The sequence below is a fragment of the Sorex araneus genome, chromosome 1 (assembly GCF_027595985.1).
Source record: "Sorex araneus isolate mSorAra2 chromosome 1, mSorAra2.pri, whole genome shotgun sequence".
Taxonomy (NCBI): domain Eukaryota; kingdom Metazoa; phylum Chordata; class Mammalia; order Eulipotyphla; family Soricidae; genus Sorex; species Sorex araneus.
Genome location: NC_073302.1, coordinates 199,286,432 through 199,303,699, shown reverse-complemented (window position 1 = coordinate 199,303,699; position 17,268 = coordinate 199,286,432). Strand labels below are relative to the sequence as shown.

At 57.8% G+C, this 17,268-nt stretch overlaps 1 protein-coding gene across 2 annotated transcripts in view; it reads left to right on the top strand.

The window, feature by feature from the left end:
* The first annotated feature begins 470 nt into the window (after positions 1-470).
* SLCO3A1 (solute carrier organic anion transporter family member 3A1) overlaps positions 471-17,268 on the top strand; it is a 58,105-nt gene continuing 41,307 nt past the window's right edge. Inside the window, exons 1-2 of one of the 2 annotated variants that reach the window (XM_055134062.1) lie at positions 471-674; positions 15,254-15,719. In XM_055134062.1, the coding sequence (XP_054990037.1) occupies positions 510-674; positions 15,254-15,719 (631 nt within the window). In that variant the 5' untranslated portion in view covers positions 471-509. The remainder of the gene's footprint in view (positions 675-15,253; positions 15,720-17,268) is intronic. The other variant, XM_055134063.1, reaches the window with a different exon arrangement.

The window sequence follows — 17,268 nt, the reverse complement described above, 5'->3', positions numbered from 1 at the left end:
CGGGACCTGCCCCGGGACCCCCGGAACCTGCCCAAGGATTTGCCCCGGGACCCCCGGGACCCGCCCAAGGTTCTGCCCCGGGACCCCCGGGACCCGCCCAGGCCCTGCCCCGGCCCCCCCAGGACCCGCCCAGGCCCTGCCCCGGCCCCCCGGGACCCGGCCCGCGGCTCCGCCCTCCGCACCGCCCGACCTCGGTTCCCCGCGCGGCGGCGGCGCCCAGGCCCGGGAGGCGGGAGCGCGGCCGAGGCGCCGGTGATTGGCACAGGCCGAGGGGGTAGAAGGAGGAGGAGGAGGAGGAGGAGGAGGAGGAGGAGGAGGGGGAGGAGGAGGAGGGGGAGGAGGAGGAGGGGGAGGAGGAGGAGGAGGAGGAGGAGGAGGAGGAGGGGGAGGAGGAGGAGGAGGAGGAGGAGGAGGAGGAGGAGGAGGAGGAGGAGGAGGAGGAGCGGCGGCGGGAGGTTGGGAGGAGGGGAGGGGAGGAGGGAGCGGCTGCGGGCAGGCCGGGGGCCAGCATGCCGGGGAAGCCGCCGGGCGCGGGCGCCGAGCCGGGGTCCGGGGCCGGGGCCGGGGCGCGGCGGCCCCCGCGGCCCGGCGCGACCTGCTTCGCCAGCATCAAGGTCTTCCTGGTGTCCGAGTGCGCGCTGATGCTGGCGCAGGGCACGGTGGGCGCCTACCTGGTGAGTGGCCGCGTCGCCCGCCCCATCCTACGCGCGGGGTGGGCGGCCGGGCGGGCGGGGAAAAAGTCGCGCGCCTGGACAGCCGAGTTCGTGCCCCGGCCGGGGTCCGAGCCCCCTGCGCCCCCGCTGGGGCCCCCCCAGGGGCCTGTCACGGAGCTGCCGTAATGACTCAGCACCGCCAGACTGAATATTTGGGTTTTTTCTCTTGCCTTACCAGGCACCAGTGCAGGGGTCCCCGTTTGAGCCGCAGCCCGCCCCCACCCCGTCCCAGAAACGCCCGGAGCGGCCTCTGCAGACTGGGCGCTGGCCGGGACAGTGTGCTGGGCAAGCCACAGGCTCGGGTGGGGGTCAGTGAGCAAGCTTGATGCAGCCCTGCCGGCTGGGTTCCGGCCTCTGGGTGAGCCACTATCTGCCTCCTTCCCAGCCCCGGGTTCAGTGGACGGGTGGCGAGGGGCAGTGGTGCCGGCTCTGACCATCCTTCATCACCCCTGCCAGACTCCTTGGCACTGGGGCACGAGGTGATACACTCAGTGATCTGGTGGTGAGAGGCACGCAGGTCAAACTCAGCGTGGGGTCCGGAGTGACAGGCTTATAGGGCACCTGAGAATGGAATGTTTAGCTGGCTCCTTTGGAGAGAGGACGGGGCGTGAGTCCCAGCCCTTCACCCCTGACTGGGCTCTGCCTAGCCCTGGCGCCAGCACCACATTTTTCTCTCCTGCTGATACTGTTCAGTGGTAGAAGAAAGACGTAGGATCCAGGAGGATGGGGTGTGTGAGAGGGACAGGAAGCACTTAGGACGCCTTGGACGTTATCACCTCAGACAGGTGCCTTGCCCCGCGTCTACAGAAAGGGGCCCTGGCCAGCCCCGTTGCCCAGCACCGGCCAGTCTGACCCCATAGAGCACATTGTTTGTGCGGGCATAATAGTCCCTGCAGTGACCCCCAGGTCCAGCGGAGCAGGCAGGACTCCTGTGGTCAGGGAAGAGGTGCAGGGCTGGACAGGGGCGGCACCAGGTGTCCAGAAGTGGACTTGATTCAGAACTGGACGTGTAGAGGAGGGAGCGGCCTCTGATTGGGTGGTCCTGGTGTGTCCAGCCTGGGCAAAAGGAAAACCCTGAGGGGTGGGGTGGCAGGAGCTGGTGAGCGTGAGGACAGGTGGGCAGATGGAATTCCCCCATAGTGAGGCATCCCGGGTCCAGGGCCCTGCCTGGCCACCTCAGCTCCCCTGTCCCACGCGAGCCGTCACCAGTGTTCATAGGCACTGCTGCACTCTGGGACCTTGGGGGTGAGGGGGTGCAGTGGCCTTGTGCAGCTGCCCTATGGGAATGAGAAGGGCGCCCGTGTAGGGGTGTGGGGAGACGGGCCATTCTTCCTGGGGCTCTCGGTGCCCTCGGGACACAGCCGCCCCCAGGTGTTCCCAGAGAAGGCGAGGGGGCTCTGATGCTTTCGTTTCCAGTGCCCTGTAAGATGCCCAAAGCAGGGAGAGCATGGCTCGACCCTGACTCTGGGCTGTACCGGGCCCTGGCGCCAGGACCGCATTTCTCTCTCCTGCGGATACTGGTGCTCTTTCCAGAGCATTTGTGGGGACAATGGCAGAAGGAAGCGTAGGGTCCGGGGGAGATGGTGTGGGACAGCACGGAACAGGGCGCTTAGGACACTGCAGACAGGTGCCTTGCCCGGATGCAAATGTGCCACATGGGGAGTTGCCAGCTTCTGGAGGCAAGACTTTGCAAAGCAGTACAGGGTGATTGGGTTGGGGGGGTGAGGGGGCTTTGTGTGTGTGCACATGTGTGTGGAGTGCGTGCTCACGTGGCGTGTGTCCCAAGAGCAACTCTCAGGGGATGTCCCCAGTTATTCTCCTCATGGGGGGGGACCAGCCAGTTTGGGCCTGGGGTGTTCTCGCCAATGAATTGGGGGCTGATCCCGGCCCACAAAGTGGACTGTTGCCCTGTGAGCCACTGAGGGGTCTGGAGCCGGCCACCCCAGCAAATGTTGGCACTAACAGCTCAGCCTGCCTGGCTGACTCAGGAATCTGGTGTTCCGGGGCAAGGAGACAGACCCTCGCGTTTGATCGGCATTGGGTGCCCAGCCCAGGATGTGATTTCCTTTCCCCCTTCTCAGGTCTGTGCTTTGGGGGGGTGGCTCTGACGGGCTGACCTACTTCAAGGATGTAGCATCTGCTCACGCCCCAGACTGTTTGGAGAAGGCACGGGCCAGAGGATGTGCATGCAAAGGCCTCGCGCTTGCGCCTTCTGGAGCCCTCTGGGCACCCCCTTCCCCAGGAAGTGGCAAGCCGAGCAGATAAGGTTGTGGACAGCCAATGAAAGCTCTGTCCCCGGCTCCGACGCGGCGCGAGGCAGCCAAGCGTGTGTTTGACTTTCCCCTGCAAGCCAGCTTCAAAAGGCAGTTTGGCACTCAGGGCAGGTCGTCCCCGACCCCCGACCCCTGGACCAGGATGGGCGTTTTACTCTCTAGGGTTCATGCAAAAGCTGAGTCGGCCGTGGGAGGCAGGCTCAAGGGTCGGGTGAGGTCACGGCCCACGTTTTCCCTCTTCCAGGCCTGCGAGGAGCTAGAGGGAGCGGCCCAGGCCAGCTGCAGGTTTGTGCCTTTCAAAGCCACGTTACTGTCATTTAAAAGCTGGATTTTTGCACTTAACCCAGAAGCATGATGACAGCCCAGAGAGGTGGTTTTTTTTTTTTAAGCCCCTGTCAAATTGGTCTGATGACTCAGGCAACTGTATTTTACTTAATCAAATCATTTTACACACTTCTGGTTACTCAAGGTGACAGACTCACGGCTGTAGGGCCCAGGGAGTGGGCAGAAACTCAGCGTGGTGGGGCCCTTCTGAGGACTGCTCGTCGGGCTGGGGAGAAAGTGCAGGGGCAGGATGTCACCGCCACCAGTGCTGTGGCACCCCTGGAGGCCCCACTGACCTCAGGACAGGAGTGCCAGCCCCACACTCAGATGCCCGTGGGCCCCAGGGACAGGCACTGGGACTCCAGGAGTCATCAGATGAGAGTGGCCTGGGGTGTGGGCAGGGTCACAGGGAGCTGACTTAGAGTGGGGCACTGGGCACAGCACTGACAGGGGTCCCTGTCACTGGGAAATGGACCATTCAACCCTCTGGGCCAGTTGGCTGAGAACTGCCAGGATGTGATTCCCCTGGACCCTCTGAGAGTGCGAGTCCCCCAACCTAAATATAGCAAAGGAAGGAGGGAGGAGGGAAGGCGGGAACGGAGAGAAAGTTTGGCTAGTGATTATTTTGGAGGAAAAAATAAATTTTGTTTTGTGTTATGAGTCACCCAGCGATGCTCAGGGCTGACCCCTGGCTTTGCGCTCCGGGATCAATCCTGGCAGGGCTCAGAGGATTGAACCAACTGGCCGTGTACAAGGAAAGAGCCTTCCCTGCTGGATTATTGCTCTGTCCCCAGAGAAAAAAAATTTCTTGAAAAAAAAAACAATTTTGGTTTTTGGGACACACCTGTGAATACTGGACTTACTCCTGGCTCTGTGCTCAGGGGTCACACCTGGTGATGCTTGGGGACCATGTAGGCTGCTGGGGATGGAACCCAGGTTGACCGTGTGTAAGGCCAGCACCCTCCTCACTATGCTCTCGCTCCACACCCCCCCCCAACCATCCCGAAGCTTTGATGGTGAGCTCACTCAGCCATGGGCTTAGCACTCAGTCTTCCCTTGGGCCCTGGGCCCAAGAGGCCTCTGGTTCTCAGCACCCCAGCCCTGAAACTGAGCTGTGCTTCTTTGTAGCTGAGTGACAGTGGCGGCGGGGAGGGGCGCTGACCACCCCAACTGAGGTTGAACAGGGGGACGGGCTTCTCCATCACTATGGATTCCTCCCGGGAATCTGAGGGCTCCTGTGTAGTCTGTGTAATCTGCCACTGAGTTCAGAGGCCAGAGAGAAAGCACAGTGGGTAGGGCTCTTGCCTAGAGTGCTGTTGACCTGGGTTTGAGCCTCAGCACCCACGGGAGTGATCCCGGAGCATAGAGCCGGGAGGAAGCCCCGAGAACCAGGTGTGGCTCCAGAACTAACCAAACAAGATGTGGGGGTCAGGGGACAGCCCCCGGGAGTTTGTACGTATCTCATGTGCGAGGCCCTGTGTTAGACTCCTGGCCCTGCATCCACGGTTAATGCTCCAACTCCTTGGTCGTGTTCGGTTTTGTTCCTTAGACCACACCCACGCAGGGCTCAGGACTTTCCTGGCTCTATGCTCAGGGCTCCTACCTGTCGGGATCGGGGACCCTGTAGGGTACTGGGGATCAAACCTGCCTCTACACAGGTAAGGCAAGTCCCCCTTCTGTTGTACTGCCCCCAAGCCCCAACCCCTTGGGGCTGGACAGGCAGAGAGTGTCGCAGGGAAGGCACTTGCTTTGCATTCAGCTGACCCAGGTTCAATCCCCTGAGACCTGCCAGGAGTCATTCCTGAGCACCACTGGGCATGGCTCACAACCAAAAGAAAAAAAAATTTTTTAATTACATCAACTTAAAAACTCCAAACATTTTTGGAGCTGATCCCCCCCGCCCCCCGTGCCCCATTCATCCCTATGTCCGTGCTGTGGCTTTACCTCAGTTCACCTCTGTTTTTCATCTTGTTTAATTAAGTGACTTTGTTAGGGGGAGGACACCCCCCGTGGCGCTCTGGGCTTCCTCCTGGCTTTGCGCTCTGGGGTCACCCCCGGTGGAGCCCAGGCAACCCCAGCCCACACAGAGCTTGGGGACTAACTGAACCCAGGCCAGCCACGTGCTAGGCGAGCATCCTCCCCACCGCACTGTCACTCAGACCCCAGGTGACTTGATTTTCAAAATTACGGTTCAGGTGACACGGTTATCTTCGTGTTAATTTTTAACTTAGTTCCCAGTTGCCTCTGCGATTTTAATTAGACAGTGTGGTTATAGCAACATATTGATTATGGATTGCTGCCCATAAACCCCCTATGCTGCGGGACCCTCCGTTCAGGACCCTCCATCTGCCTCCCTGTGTCATCTCTAAGTCTCGGTTTTTCATTAACCCGGTTCACCCGAGCACCTCGCTCCTGGCCTGGCTGTGCGGCGGCGGGGTGGGATGCTTCTGGGACGTCGGTTTTGCCACTCTGGAGGTAATTGTTCCTAGTCCTTAAGGGACCCGTGACCCGGCAACCCCCACATGGGAGAGGGGAGGGGCTGTGTGGAGGGGCAGGATGGTCCCCCCCACAGTCCCCTAGGAGTGCCTGGTTCTGCCGAGCCTGCTGCCGGTCGCCCCCGCATGTCTCTGCCAGGGGCGGACGGGGCCCAGGATGCCCGTAGCGAGTTGAGTCTCCTGTTTCCCCCCACCCCAGGGCTGGGGAAGGTGAGGCCAGCCCACTCCTTCCTGGCCCCCGGCTGGCCCTGCCTTTCCGGATGGCAAGGCTGGAGGGCAGGAGGAGGGGACCCATGGACATATGTCGGCCACAGATGCTGCCCCCAGGCCACCGTGTGCAGGTCGAGGTCTCAGCGCACCTGGGCAGTGCTGGGGGCCTGTCCCCCCTCCCTCCTAGCCCACAGCCCACATTGCTGCCCTGTGGAAGCGGTTCTAACTGCCCTGGCACATGGCCCTTTGGGACCGGCCCCCAGGTCACGAAGCTGCCCCCCCTAGGTCGCTCTTGACACCCCTTCTTGGGCACCCTAAAGCCACGGGGCCCTCCACTGGCTGTGTGGAGTGGGGCCCCCTTCCCCGTGGGACCCTGGCCACCTCTGTCCCCTGCCCTCTGGCCTGCTTCTCCCCTGGGCCCCTCTTCCCCGAGTCACGTATGGCGCAGTGCTGGGTGCTTCGCGAGAGGAGCCTTTCGTTTGTCTCCACTGGCTCAGGGATGGGGGCGGCCAGAGAGTGGCCCGGGCCCCCAGAGCCACTGCCATTACTTCCTGGGGAGCCCCAGACTGCAGAGGGGAGGCCACGGGCAGGGTGGACCAGAAGCCCCAGCCCCTCTGAGGGCCACTGCTTCCCTGCACCCCTTCCTTTCCTTGTGTTGCAGTGGCCTGTCCCCTGTGTCCCCCACCTGTCCACCCCTGAGAAGTCCGACCCTCCCACTGGGGCCAGTCCCAGATCCCTGCACCTTTCAGTGTGTGCCGAGGGGTGTGTGCGAGAGTGCACACTTGAGAATTGTGTGTGTGCGTACATGTGTGTACACGTATATGCACACGCCCATTCATGCTGCCCCTTCCTGGGCCCCGGCTCGTCCTGGGTCCTCCCAGGAGCTGGTCTTCAGCCGTCAGGGAGGCTCACAGCTCCCCATCAGGAAGGTCTTGAGTGTGGACCCTGCTGGACTCTCTGAGACCCACCTGGGCTTTGCCCGAATGACCGAGTCAGGCCTGGGGTCAGCAGTGGCTCAGCCTCTGGGCCGCCCCCACAGCCAGTCCAGCAGGTTCACATGGATCTGGGGGGCTTCTTGGACCCTCAGAGCCAATGAGGGGTGGTGTTGAGCCGGCTCATGAGGTGGAAGGTGCTGAAGTTGCACCTTGGCCAGGGCAGATCCCAGGGAAGATCCCGCTGGAGGGAGCCTGGGCGGGAGTGGTGGTGACGGGCACCTCGGGCCTGGCACTGGGCTCCTGCCCCAGGCAGCAGCGCAGTAGTGCAGGGCATGGCACTTGTCTGGGTTAGGCTCCGTCTCTCCGCCCCGACCTTTGAGGCCCCAGCAGGACACCGTAGCTGGCCCTGCACAGTGGGGTCCGCTGGGGCTTGAGACATCGGCTGCCCCCGGCCTCCTCCCCTGAGCTGAGGTCAGAAAGGGGCTTATCATGCCAGATTTTTTTTTAAATTTTAACCCTATAGTGTGGCCTTGGGTGTATCTGTCTGGTTCCCATAGAGGCTGGTGGCAGAGTGAGCTGTGCCCACACACGGGGAAATGTGTCCAAACAGAAGAGTGTGTGGAGCTGGGGCGGAGGCTGGAAGCAGGGCCCCTCCTGTTTGGAGAAAGATTTGGGGGGCTGCAGGGGTGATTGCTGGGGCCCCCTCCACAGCCGACCTCTGTGCAGGCTCTTGGTTCCAAAGCCAGAGGAGAAGGGTGTATGATGGGGTCAGCCGAGGTGACCTCACCCCACCTGCCCCCGTGAGCACCACACTTGGCGCCATCCGGCCCGAGCGTCCTGGCTGGGGGCTGTTTATCTCCCTGTGAAGCAGACCATCCTGATTCTCTCCAGTCGCAAGGGGCGATGAGAGGAAAGGGAGTGAAGGTCTGTGAGGGTCTCTGGTGCGTCATGGACGGGGACACAGGAACCAAGGGACTAGGCACGCATGAGGCGCCGTTGCTGCCATTTTCCCAGGAGGAGCCAGGCCTGAGTGTTGGCACCTTGTCCCGGGTGCGTGGGAGTGGGGTAGGGGGTGAACACACAGAGCGGCCCCTACACCCCAGCTAGCTGGGCATCTTGGCTTTCTGCTCAGCCCTGGGGAGTGCCACGGAGCTGGAGGTCAGGATTCCAATCCTGCCAGAACACTGGCCGGGGGTTTTGCTTTTATTAGCAGAGGGAAGGAAGTGGAAGCTGAGGCCAGTCTCGCTGGGCCTGGAGACACTGGGCAGCGCCCCGTCCCTCACTCTGAGTGCCCAGTGCCCCTTGCTGGCCTCCAGAGCTGTCGAGGGCCCCTGGTCCTGCCAGCTCTGGGACACGAGGGCCCGTGCGGAGACACTCGCTGCCCAGCTCACATCTTCAACAAATGGTCATTGTTGCAGGCTCGGGTGGGCAGGCGCCCTGTCCAGATGCCTCTCACGAGGCCTCAGTGGCCTTCGACCACCGTCCAGGGATTCGGCCGGGCAGTGTGTCTGCCGGCTCAGGGTTTCTGACTGTGCCTCTTGATTTTTAAGCATCGTCATCTGACTGAATAAGCGGGGACAGTGGACGGGGCCACTGTTGCATTTGCTTCTGTCCCTGAGCCCCTGCCCACGCGCACTGACAGTTGGAAAGTGGGCTCCAGAGAGTCCAAGAGAGTGTGCAGGCAGGAGCCCGGCGTCCCTCCAGCCCCGCACAGGCCCCAGAGCACAGGGACGTTGCCCCCAAGCACTGATGCAAAATTCATGCAGAAGAAGGGAGCACCCATCCCTGTTGGCTCTTCACGGGGTCACCAGAGACCCACAGTGGCATTCCTATCCCCTCCATGGAGAGTGGTCCTGACTCAGGGTCATGCATGGGGCCCTGAGCCCTGCAGAGTGGTGAGCCCCAAGCCCCAAGCTGGTGCCCCAAGCTCTGGAGCCCCCCATCACTAGCTCAACCTCTCCTCCCCCTCCCCCGTCTCCCCCCCCCCCCCCGACCCCGGGGAACCCTTCCCGCTTCAGCTACACTGAATGAGAATCTCATTTCCTTCTGCTCCTTCTGCCTTGGCCCAGGTCATCTCCTGTCCCTGTGGGCTTCTGTGACCCGATTTATGCCCTGGCCTTTGAGACAGCTTTATTGATCGGAGGCATCGCGTTTAATTCCGAGGTGGAGGAATGTTTCCGCCTTCCATTTGTCTGCTGACTGCATCAGGACCCATTCAGTATTTTAACCCACGTGGCGCAAAGCCTCTGGAAAGGCAGGCAGCCGATGCCTGGAGATGTTTTACTTTTATTTTCCTATCCAGACCCCGTTCTCACTGCTCACAGCTGGCCAGGGCCCCCAGCAGGTGCTGGCCCATGCTTGGGACTGAGAACCGTTGTAGAAACGTCACGGGTCTGGTCAGCAATGGCCGAGGTTCCTGACGGTGTGTGTGTGTGCCCCGGGTTAACATGGGGTGGACCCTGCAGAGTTGGGGTCCTGCTCTGGGGAAAGGGGGCGCTGGCCTAGGCAGGGGAGCCCCTGGCCAGGGGCACCCCCTCCCATTCCTGATGAAGGAGAAGGAAGGAGGAGCTCGGCATGCACTTGAAGTCTGGGCTGGGGGGCGCACACACCCCTGCATGGGGTGGGGTGGCCGTGGGGTAACTAATGCCAGGAGCCTCCTTATCTGGTCTCTTAGCAGAAGGTCCCTTCTCTAGTGGTCCTTGCTTGGCCTGCCCTGGCACACAGGGCTGCTTGCTGTGTCCCAGGTCCTGGGGTCTGCTTCGCTTCAGACACTTGCTTTGTTAACCTTTTGTTCTCTCTCTCTCTCTCTCACTCTCCCTCTCCCCCTCCCTCCCTCCCTCCCTCTCTCTCTCTCTCTCTCTCTCTCTCTCTCTCTCTCTCTCTCTCTCTCTCTCTCTCTGCACTATCTGCATTTTCCACTTGGAAGTGCATTAGTTACTATGGAGACAGTGATGTCATTGTCGGACTGAGGGTTAGTAATAGCCACAGGGACAGCCTCAAGGCTCATGCCTTCAGGCTGTGACCTCCGGCCCCCTCCTTGGGGAAGGACAGGCCTGGTGCCCGCAGCACCGGGATCCCAGTCCCAGGGCCTCCTGTGGGATGCATGTGCATGTAACAAAAGTTGGCATTTACAGCGTTGTTCTTAGTGTGTACACAGAGATGCCCCAGAAAAAAAAAAAAAAAAGAACAGAAAAGAAAAGTCCTGAGGGAAGAAAAAGGTCAGGGGCTTCCTGTTATTCCTCTTGAAAATTTCCTAGTAGGCCAGAGAGCCCATCTATGGGAGAGCCAGCTTTTCAAACTGCTGGCCTGGGTTTGATCTCCAGCACCCCATACGTGCCTCCCCGCACCCACCCACCCCAAGCCAGGAATAAGCACTGAGCACCACGGAGATGGTCCTAAAAAACAAACCGCCCCCACCCCCGCAAATGCTTTTTTTTTTTAACTTGTAATTGAATGAGTCAACCTTGCCTTCCCCTGGCTGCCGTGGGGTTGGCCCGAGCGGCCGGGAACACTTGCATCCCTCCCCAGAGTTTGCCAAGGGACACATGAGGAGGGGGACGCAGGCAACTGGGGCCACCCCTGCTGAGGTAGGGTTGGGGCTCCCCTCCCATCCTCTCCGTCCCCCCTCCCGCCTCCCCCTCCCTCCTTTTCCCTTCCCCCTGGGCCTTCTCTCCATTCCTTTCCCCTCCCCTCTTCCCTCCCCTCCCCCCCTCTTCCATCTCACCTGTTCTCTCACCTGTCTCTCTGTGCGTCTCTCTGGGACCCCCGTTTTAGCTCAGCGCCCACCTTTGAACTGTGGCACTGCAGCTTGTATTGTTCACCTCGTCTGTGTCACAGTCCAACGCTATCCTCGATAATTGGATAATTATGAAAATGCACATTTGTTTCCCCGTTAACCAACCGTTGGTGGCCCTCTGGGCTATGTGGGGTAGGGGACTATGTGCCGACGTATCTGCAGGGCTGGAAGTCGGGGCACCAAGCTCCGTCTGCAGCCTCTGCGTTCGGGGTCATCACGGGTTAGGCTGTGACATGCAGCTCCATGAGGACACAGATTTCCAGTGCTCTTGAGTAGCTGGGGGCCGTTCAGTGGAGGGTCATGGGAGTGGGGGTGGGGGCAGCTTATATTTCTCTCTTTCTGAAGACCTCCCAGTTGTTTTTCCGCTGTGGCCTTCATCTCTTGTCTTCCTCCCAATCTTTGTGGGGCTCTGGGGCAGGTGTTTCCCAATTGTCTGTCAGGCAGAGAGTGGGAGGTACCCTGTAGCTTTCAGGTGCCTTCACCCGAAGACAACGAAGCCACACCGCCTTCCAAGAGGTCAGGAGACGTCTGCCTGCCTTCTTCGGCCAGAGGCCTTGAGATGAGTTAGTGGCCCCTTGTGAACATTGGGCAGTTCCTCATTTTGGTGTTGGTCTGTGAGACTGGGAGGGAGGGCGCTCAAGTCGCCTTTCCCTGTAGGGAATTCCAACCCAGTTGTTCTGCTGGAGGCCAGGAGGACACGGACACCCCAGCTCCTGGCAGGAATTCGCTTCGTTCCCTTCCTGTCCTTACCCGTCTGGTTTATTCTTGCTTTCTCTCTCGGTGCCCTGTGTTCCGTTGATCCATGCAGTTGGTTTCTGAGCACTTACTCTTGGCTCTAAGCCCAAGGATCACTTCTGGAAGACTCAGGGGACTCTAGGGATGCCGGGGATTCGACTTGGGTCAGTCACTTGCAAGGCAAGCGCCTGCCTTTGGGTGCCCTCTCTCTCCTGCCGCTGTATCTTATTCTCTCCTAACTTGTTTTATATCTCCTGTCTCTCTTGGTGTTGGCTGTTAAACATAGGGCTGCTTCATTTTTCATGTCTCATTGTAATCACATGTCCCACAGTGTTTCCAATTACTTTTTTTTTGGTGATTGTGTCTCCAATAGATAATTTTAAGTTATCAGTGTTAACTTCCTGTGAAATGTGGGGGCATTGCTTCAACTCACCTGAGCCCCCCCTCGCCCACCTGCTACCTTACACCTGTTGTCTGTCCATGTTTTGAATCAAGACTAAGGTATTCTTTTTCTGTTTTTAATCAATTAATTTTTATTAAATTGGATCACCTTGAGATAATAGTTACATAGTTGTCCGTGATTGGGTTTCAGTGCTCTAACACCCAGCCCAGTGCACATTTCCCACCACCAATGTCCAAGGAGTTTCCCTCCTACCAACCTAACACTTTTCTTCTCTCCCTCTCTCTCTCTTTCTATCTCTGTCTCTCTCTCCCTCTCTCTCATCTCTGTCTCTGTCTCTCTCTGTCTCTGTTTCTCTCTATCTCTCTCTGTCTCTGTCCATCTCTGTCTTTCTCTCACTCTCCCTCCCTCTCTGTCTCTCTGTCTCTGTCTCTCTCTGTCTCTCTGTCTCTGTCTCTCTCTGTCTCTCTCCCTCTCCTTCACTCAGTGTCCTTTTGGCATTATGGTTTTCACTGCATGTCCTAAAAGGTTCTCATGTTTGTCCCTGTACCTACTTTCAGCACTCAGTACAACACTAAGGTACTATTGTTGTATGCGATCTTAGCCTTTCAAGGAAAAGGGGAAAGGATATTTATACTTTTCCTTCCTATACAAAGAAAAAGAACTTTATACTTAACCTATGTATTTAGTTGTTGGGGTCTTGATTTAGTTACTTGCTTGTTTTGGAGTGGGAGGCCTTACCAGTGACACTCAAGGGGCTCGACCAGCCCCGGTGGGGCCTGGCTTTGCCGTGTGTGGCTAGATGGTCAGTGCTCAGCGGTGCCGGGGGTCACCAGGGCTACACCTGGAGGTGACCTCGTGGGACCAGGCATGGAAGTGGTGGGCACTGCAGCCCCTTGAGACCCCTCTCCAGGCCGGGGCTTGACTTTTTCAGGTCCTCTTCACCCCTCAGGACATTTGTGTGTTTGGGTTGCTGCGTTCATCACCCCCCAGAGGGAACTCCTTTTGGCAAACACCCTTCCTGTCCACCAGGAATTCTTCCTGTTAGTCTTTCAAGGCGCATCACAGCCCCACCTTCCTCCTCAAAGGATAGTTTTGCTGGCATGAAATTTTCAGTTGACTCTTCCCCCCAAGCCCCCTTTCATTCTTTCACCAGAAGACTGTAGGGCTTTCAGGCCTTTGTGGTTTCTGATAGAAGTTTTCTCACAAGCTGTTTGCCTTAGGTCAGACCCCGACGCAGGTTGTGGCCTTTTTGCCTGCCAGTGAGTGGACGGTCCTTTGCAAGCCTCTGTTCCATTGTCGTCTCTTAAGCTTCTTGACTACTACACTCATGGTTTGCAATACACTGTGGGCTTGGGAGCTCTTCTTGGGAGCTCTTCTTTCTTTCTTTCTTTCTTTCTTTCTTTCTTTCTTTCTTTCTTTCTTTCTTTCTTTCTTTCTTTCTTTCTTTCTTCCTTCCTTCCTTCCTTCCTTTCTTTCTTTCTTTCTTTCTTTCTTTCTTCCTTCCTTCCTTTCTTCCTTTCTTTCCATCTTTCTTCCTTCCTTCCTATCTTTCTTCCTTTTCTTCCCTTCCTCTTTTTCTTTTTCTTTCTTCCTTCCTTCCTTCCATCCTTCCTTCCTTCCTCTTTCTCTTTCTTCTTTTCCTTTCTTTCTTTCTTTCTTTCTTTCTTTCTTTCTTTCTTTCTTTTTCTTTCTTTCTTTCTTTCTTTTTCTTTCTTTCTTTCTTCTTTATTCCTTCCTTCCTTTCTTCTCTTTCTTTCTTTCTTTCTTTCTTTCTTTCTTTCTTTTTCTTTCTTTCTTTCTTTCTCTTTCTTTCCTTCTTTCTTTCTTTCTTTCTTTCTTTCTTTCTTTCTTTCTTTCTTTCTTTCTTTCTTTCTTTCTTTCTTTCTTTTTTTCCTTCCTTCTTTCTTTTCTCTGCCTTTTCACTTTTCTTTCCCTCTGTGACCCTCTTCCCATATCTCTTGGTGTGGTGGACAGTGCTCTGTCCCTCGGGGGCGTCCACTCTCCTTCCTAGACCCACACTCACACACTCTCCTTCTAAGATCACAGCTCTAAGCCCTTAAATGGTCTTTTTGTGACCATTGCACCTGCCAACTGCAGACTCCATTTGCTGCCATGGCTTTGTCTTCATCCTCTTCCTCTTCATCCTGATTCTCTGGGTTGAACCCTCATCATGTCATCGTTTGACCCTGTGAACCTATGCCAGCTCTGTGGCCACATGCAGAGCCACTCTGCTCAGTGCCGTCGTTGCCTTGTGAGCGCGTGGATTGTTCAGTGTCACACTGAGCAGTGTCTGTTTTGATGTTCTCCATTTTAGCAGAATGTGAGGAAACCACTAGATTCCCATTGCTCTTAAAGTTTCCTTGATAAGACTCAGCCCCACATAAACTGTTGACGGGAAGAATGTGTGTGGTGGTGTGAGAAGGTGCCTGTCTCTGACAATTCATGACCGTCAGCTGGAGCTGACGTACCTTCCAAGTAATGACTTTCAGGCTCAGGAACCAAGTGGAAAGAAATTCTATTAGTTGTATCCAGCAGGGCTGGAGAATCAGTTTTCCGTGATGGGCTGATGAGCCTTGTGGGGGAGGGGCAATGGGGGAATCAATGAGGAGATTTCTAAGGAGGAAATGATTCCATCTAGAGATTCCTTTTTGCATTTTTTTTGGCTTTGTGACTTTTGGGTGATGCTCAGGGTTTACTCCTGGCTCTGCACTCAGGGATCACTCCTGGCAGTGCTTGGGAACTATACAGGATGCCGGGGATCAAACCAGGTTGGCTGCATGCAAGGCAAGCATCCTCTCCACAGTCTGGTTCCTCTTTTTTGTTTTTAAAGATGAGAATGAGAGGGCCAGAGAGATGGTTCAGTGAGTAGGGCCTCTATCTTGAAGATGGCTCACCCGATGTCCAATATTCAGCTTCTGTGTGTGTGTGTGTTGTGTGTGTGTGTGTGTGTGTTTTGTGTGTGTGTGTGTGTGTGTGTGTGTGTGTAGTGATGGAGAGCTTCTCAACACTGAGCACGTCCATTGACAGGGATGAACCCAGCTCTCAGGAGCCCCAGGCATGGACATGTGTCCTCCTGCCTGCCCACTGCAATCCTAAGATGCCTCACCAATGTGGCCAGAGCAATAGGAGAGCGGGGAGGGCATCTGCCTTTCATGCAGTCAACCTGGGTTCGATCCCTGGCATCCCTTAGGGCCCCCTGAGCACCGAGCCAGGAGTCATCCCCGAGCACTGTCAAGCATGCTTCCCCAGTATGCAAAGTCTTACTTGGTTTTTGGCACCTGACGGACGCGGCTCTGGGCATGACTCGGCACCGCTTCGCCCCCCCCGGGCAGGCACTGAGCTGTCCTTTGTGTCCCTCCCCTTCTGCAGGTGAGTGTCCTGACCACGCTGGAGCGAAGGTTCAACCTGCAGAGCACCGATGTGGGCGTGATCGCCAGCAGCTTTGAGATTGGCAACCTGGCGCTCATCCTGTTCGTCAGCTACTTTGGGGCGCGGGGGCACCGGCCGCGCCTCATCGGCTGCGGCGGCATCGTCATGGCCCTGGGCGCACTGCTGTCTGCGCTGCCCGAGTTCCTGACTCACCAGTACAAGTACGAGGCCGGCGAGATCCGCTGGGGCGCTGAGGGCCGCGATGTGTGTGCTGCCAACGGCTCCGGCGGCGACCCCGGGCCCGACCCGGACCTCATCTGCCGCAGCCGCACAGCTACCAACATGATGTACCTGCTGCTGATCGGGGCCCAGGTGCTCCTGGGCATCGGCGCAACGCCCGTGCAGCCCCTGGGCGTCTCCTACATCGACGACCACGTGCACCGGAAGGACTCCTCGCTCTACATCGGTGAGGGCCGCTCGCAGGCAGTCCCCCTGGCACCGGGCCTCGCGCAACCCTGGCTAGCGGGTCCCCCGGCCCCAGAGGTGGGAGTGGGGTCCACTTTCCAGCGGGTTCCGGCTGTGTCTGGGTCCCCCTTGTCTGTGTTGTGTAGGCCCTGGGCTCTCTGAGGGCAGGCAGGTTCTCCTGGGGCTGTCCGGGGCAGGGGGACAATTCTTGGAAATCCTGTTTCTGACGGTGGCGCTGTTGGCAGGTGTCTTCCTGCCGAGAGAGAAAGATGCTGGGGGTTCTGGGGCTCCTGGGGGTTCTGGGCCCTGAGCTTCCTTGGGAGACTGCACCCTGGGTGTTTGGGGCCAGGGCAAGGAACGGGATGCATGTGGAGTTTCGGACATGGCTTTGCACTGTTTCAGCCCTGGGGGTCCACGTGTGTTGGCAGACGCTGGTGGGACTCCCGGGGGTCCCTATAGGTCGGGGCTCACGGAGCTGTGCCACCCCTGAGGCCGACACCGCTTAGGCTGCCTGTTCTGGCCACCCGAGGGCTGGCATGTGTCCCTCATGGAGGAGAAGCAAGTGGCATCCACAGCAATATGCTGTCCCTACACATGCACACATGAACATGCATGCACATACATGAATGCAACATGCACATGTGTACACATGTATACACATGCACTGAACACACGAGTACACATAAACACGCGTGCGGGCCCGGTGTGTCTGTCAGGGCCCTGTGTAACGCCCCCCAGGTGGTTGGGACTTAACCCCAGCCCCTGGGTGCTGCGTGTCAGGCAGGTGTCCACGGCCTACCAGGAGCTTATGCCTGGGTAGAGGGAACAAGGATGTGAGAATGGGGGTTTGGGGAACAGCCTGAGGTCTAACATCAAGTCGCCGTAAAGCCAAGCCTCTGGGTCAGCCCTGGACCCCCCGCCCCCCTCCTACCACCACCAGAAGAACTGTTCCTCCCATGCCTTTGGCCTCACCCTGACTCCGGGGCCTCCTACCCCAGATGCTCCATAGCCCTGAGGGCTGAGAGGCTTAGGCTGGGGACAGGCAGATTGGGGGAAGGACTGTCCAGCATCCACCTGGCTGCGGCAGGGTGGCTCAGACGTTTAGGGACTGGAATGTTGCCACTCCCTGTGTTTGGGGGGAGGGGCTTTGCATGCCCAGCCGGAAACTTTGGGGGTGAAAGATCAGACCCTTCTGAGCAGGACCCCCCTTCTGCTCCCCCTCCCATCTTTCCTCTCCTCTTCCTGCCCTCCCTGCTCCCTCTGGGGCTGGAATTTTCCATCCCTTCCTTCTGGCTGACCACAGGGCCCTGGACCGTACTCAGCAGATTTTTCTGGGCTGGCACAAATAGGAGAATCCAAACTTTTTGGGACTTTTTTACCCTCATTCTGTATCGGTTTTGCTCTAAAAGCAAAACAATTTTTAAAACGTCCTTGAATCAGGAGTGGAATCTGAACTCTCAGAGACAAAATTTTCCACACATCCTCATTGGAAAAAAGGGGGAAAAAATGCATGTGGGACCAAAAAAAAAATGTCTGGGTTGGGGGCAGTT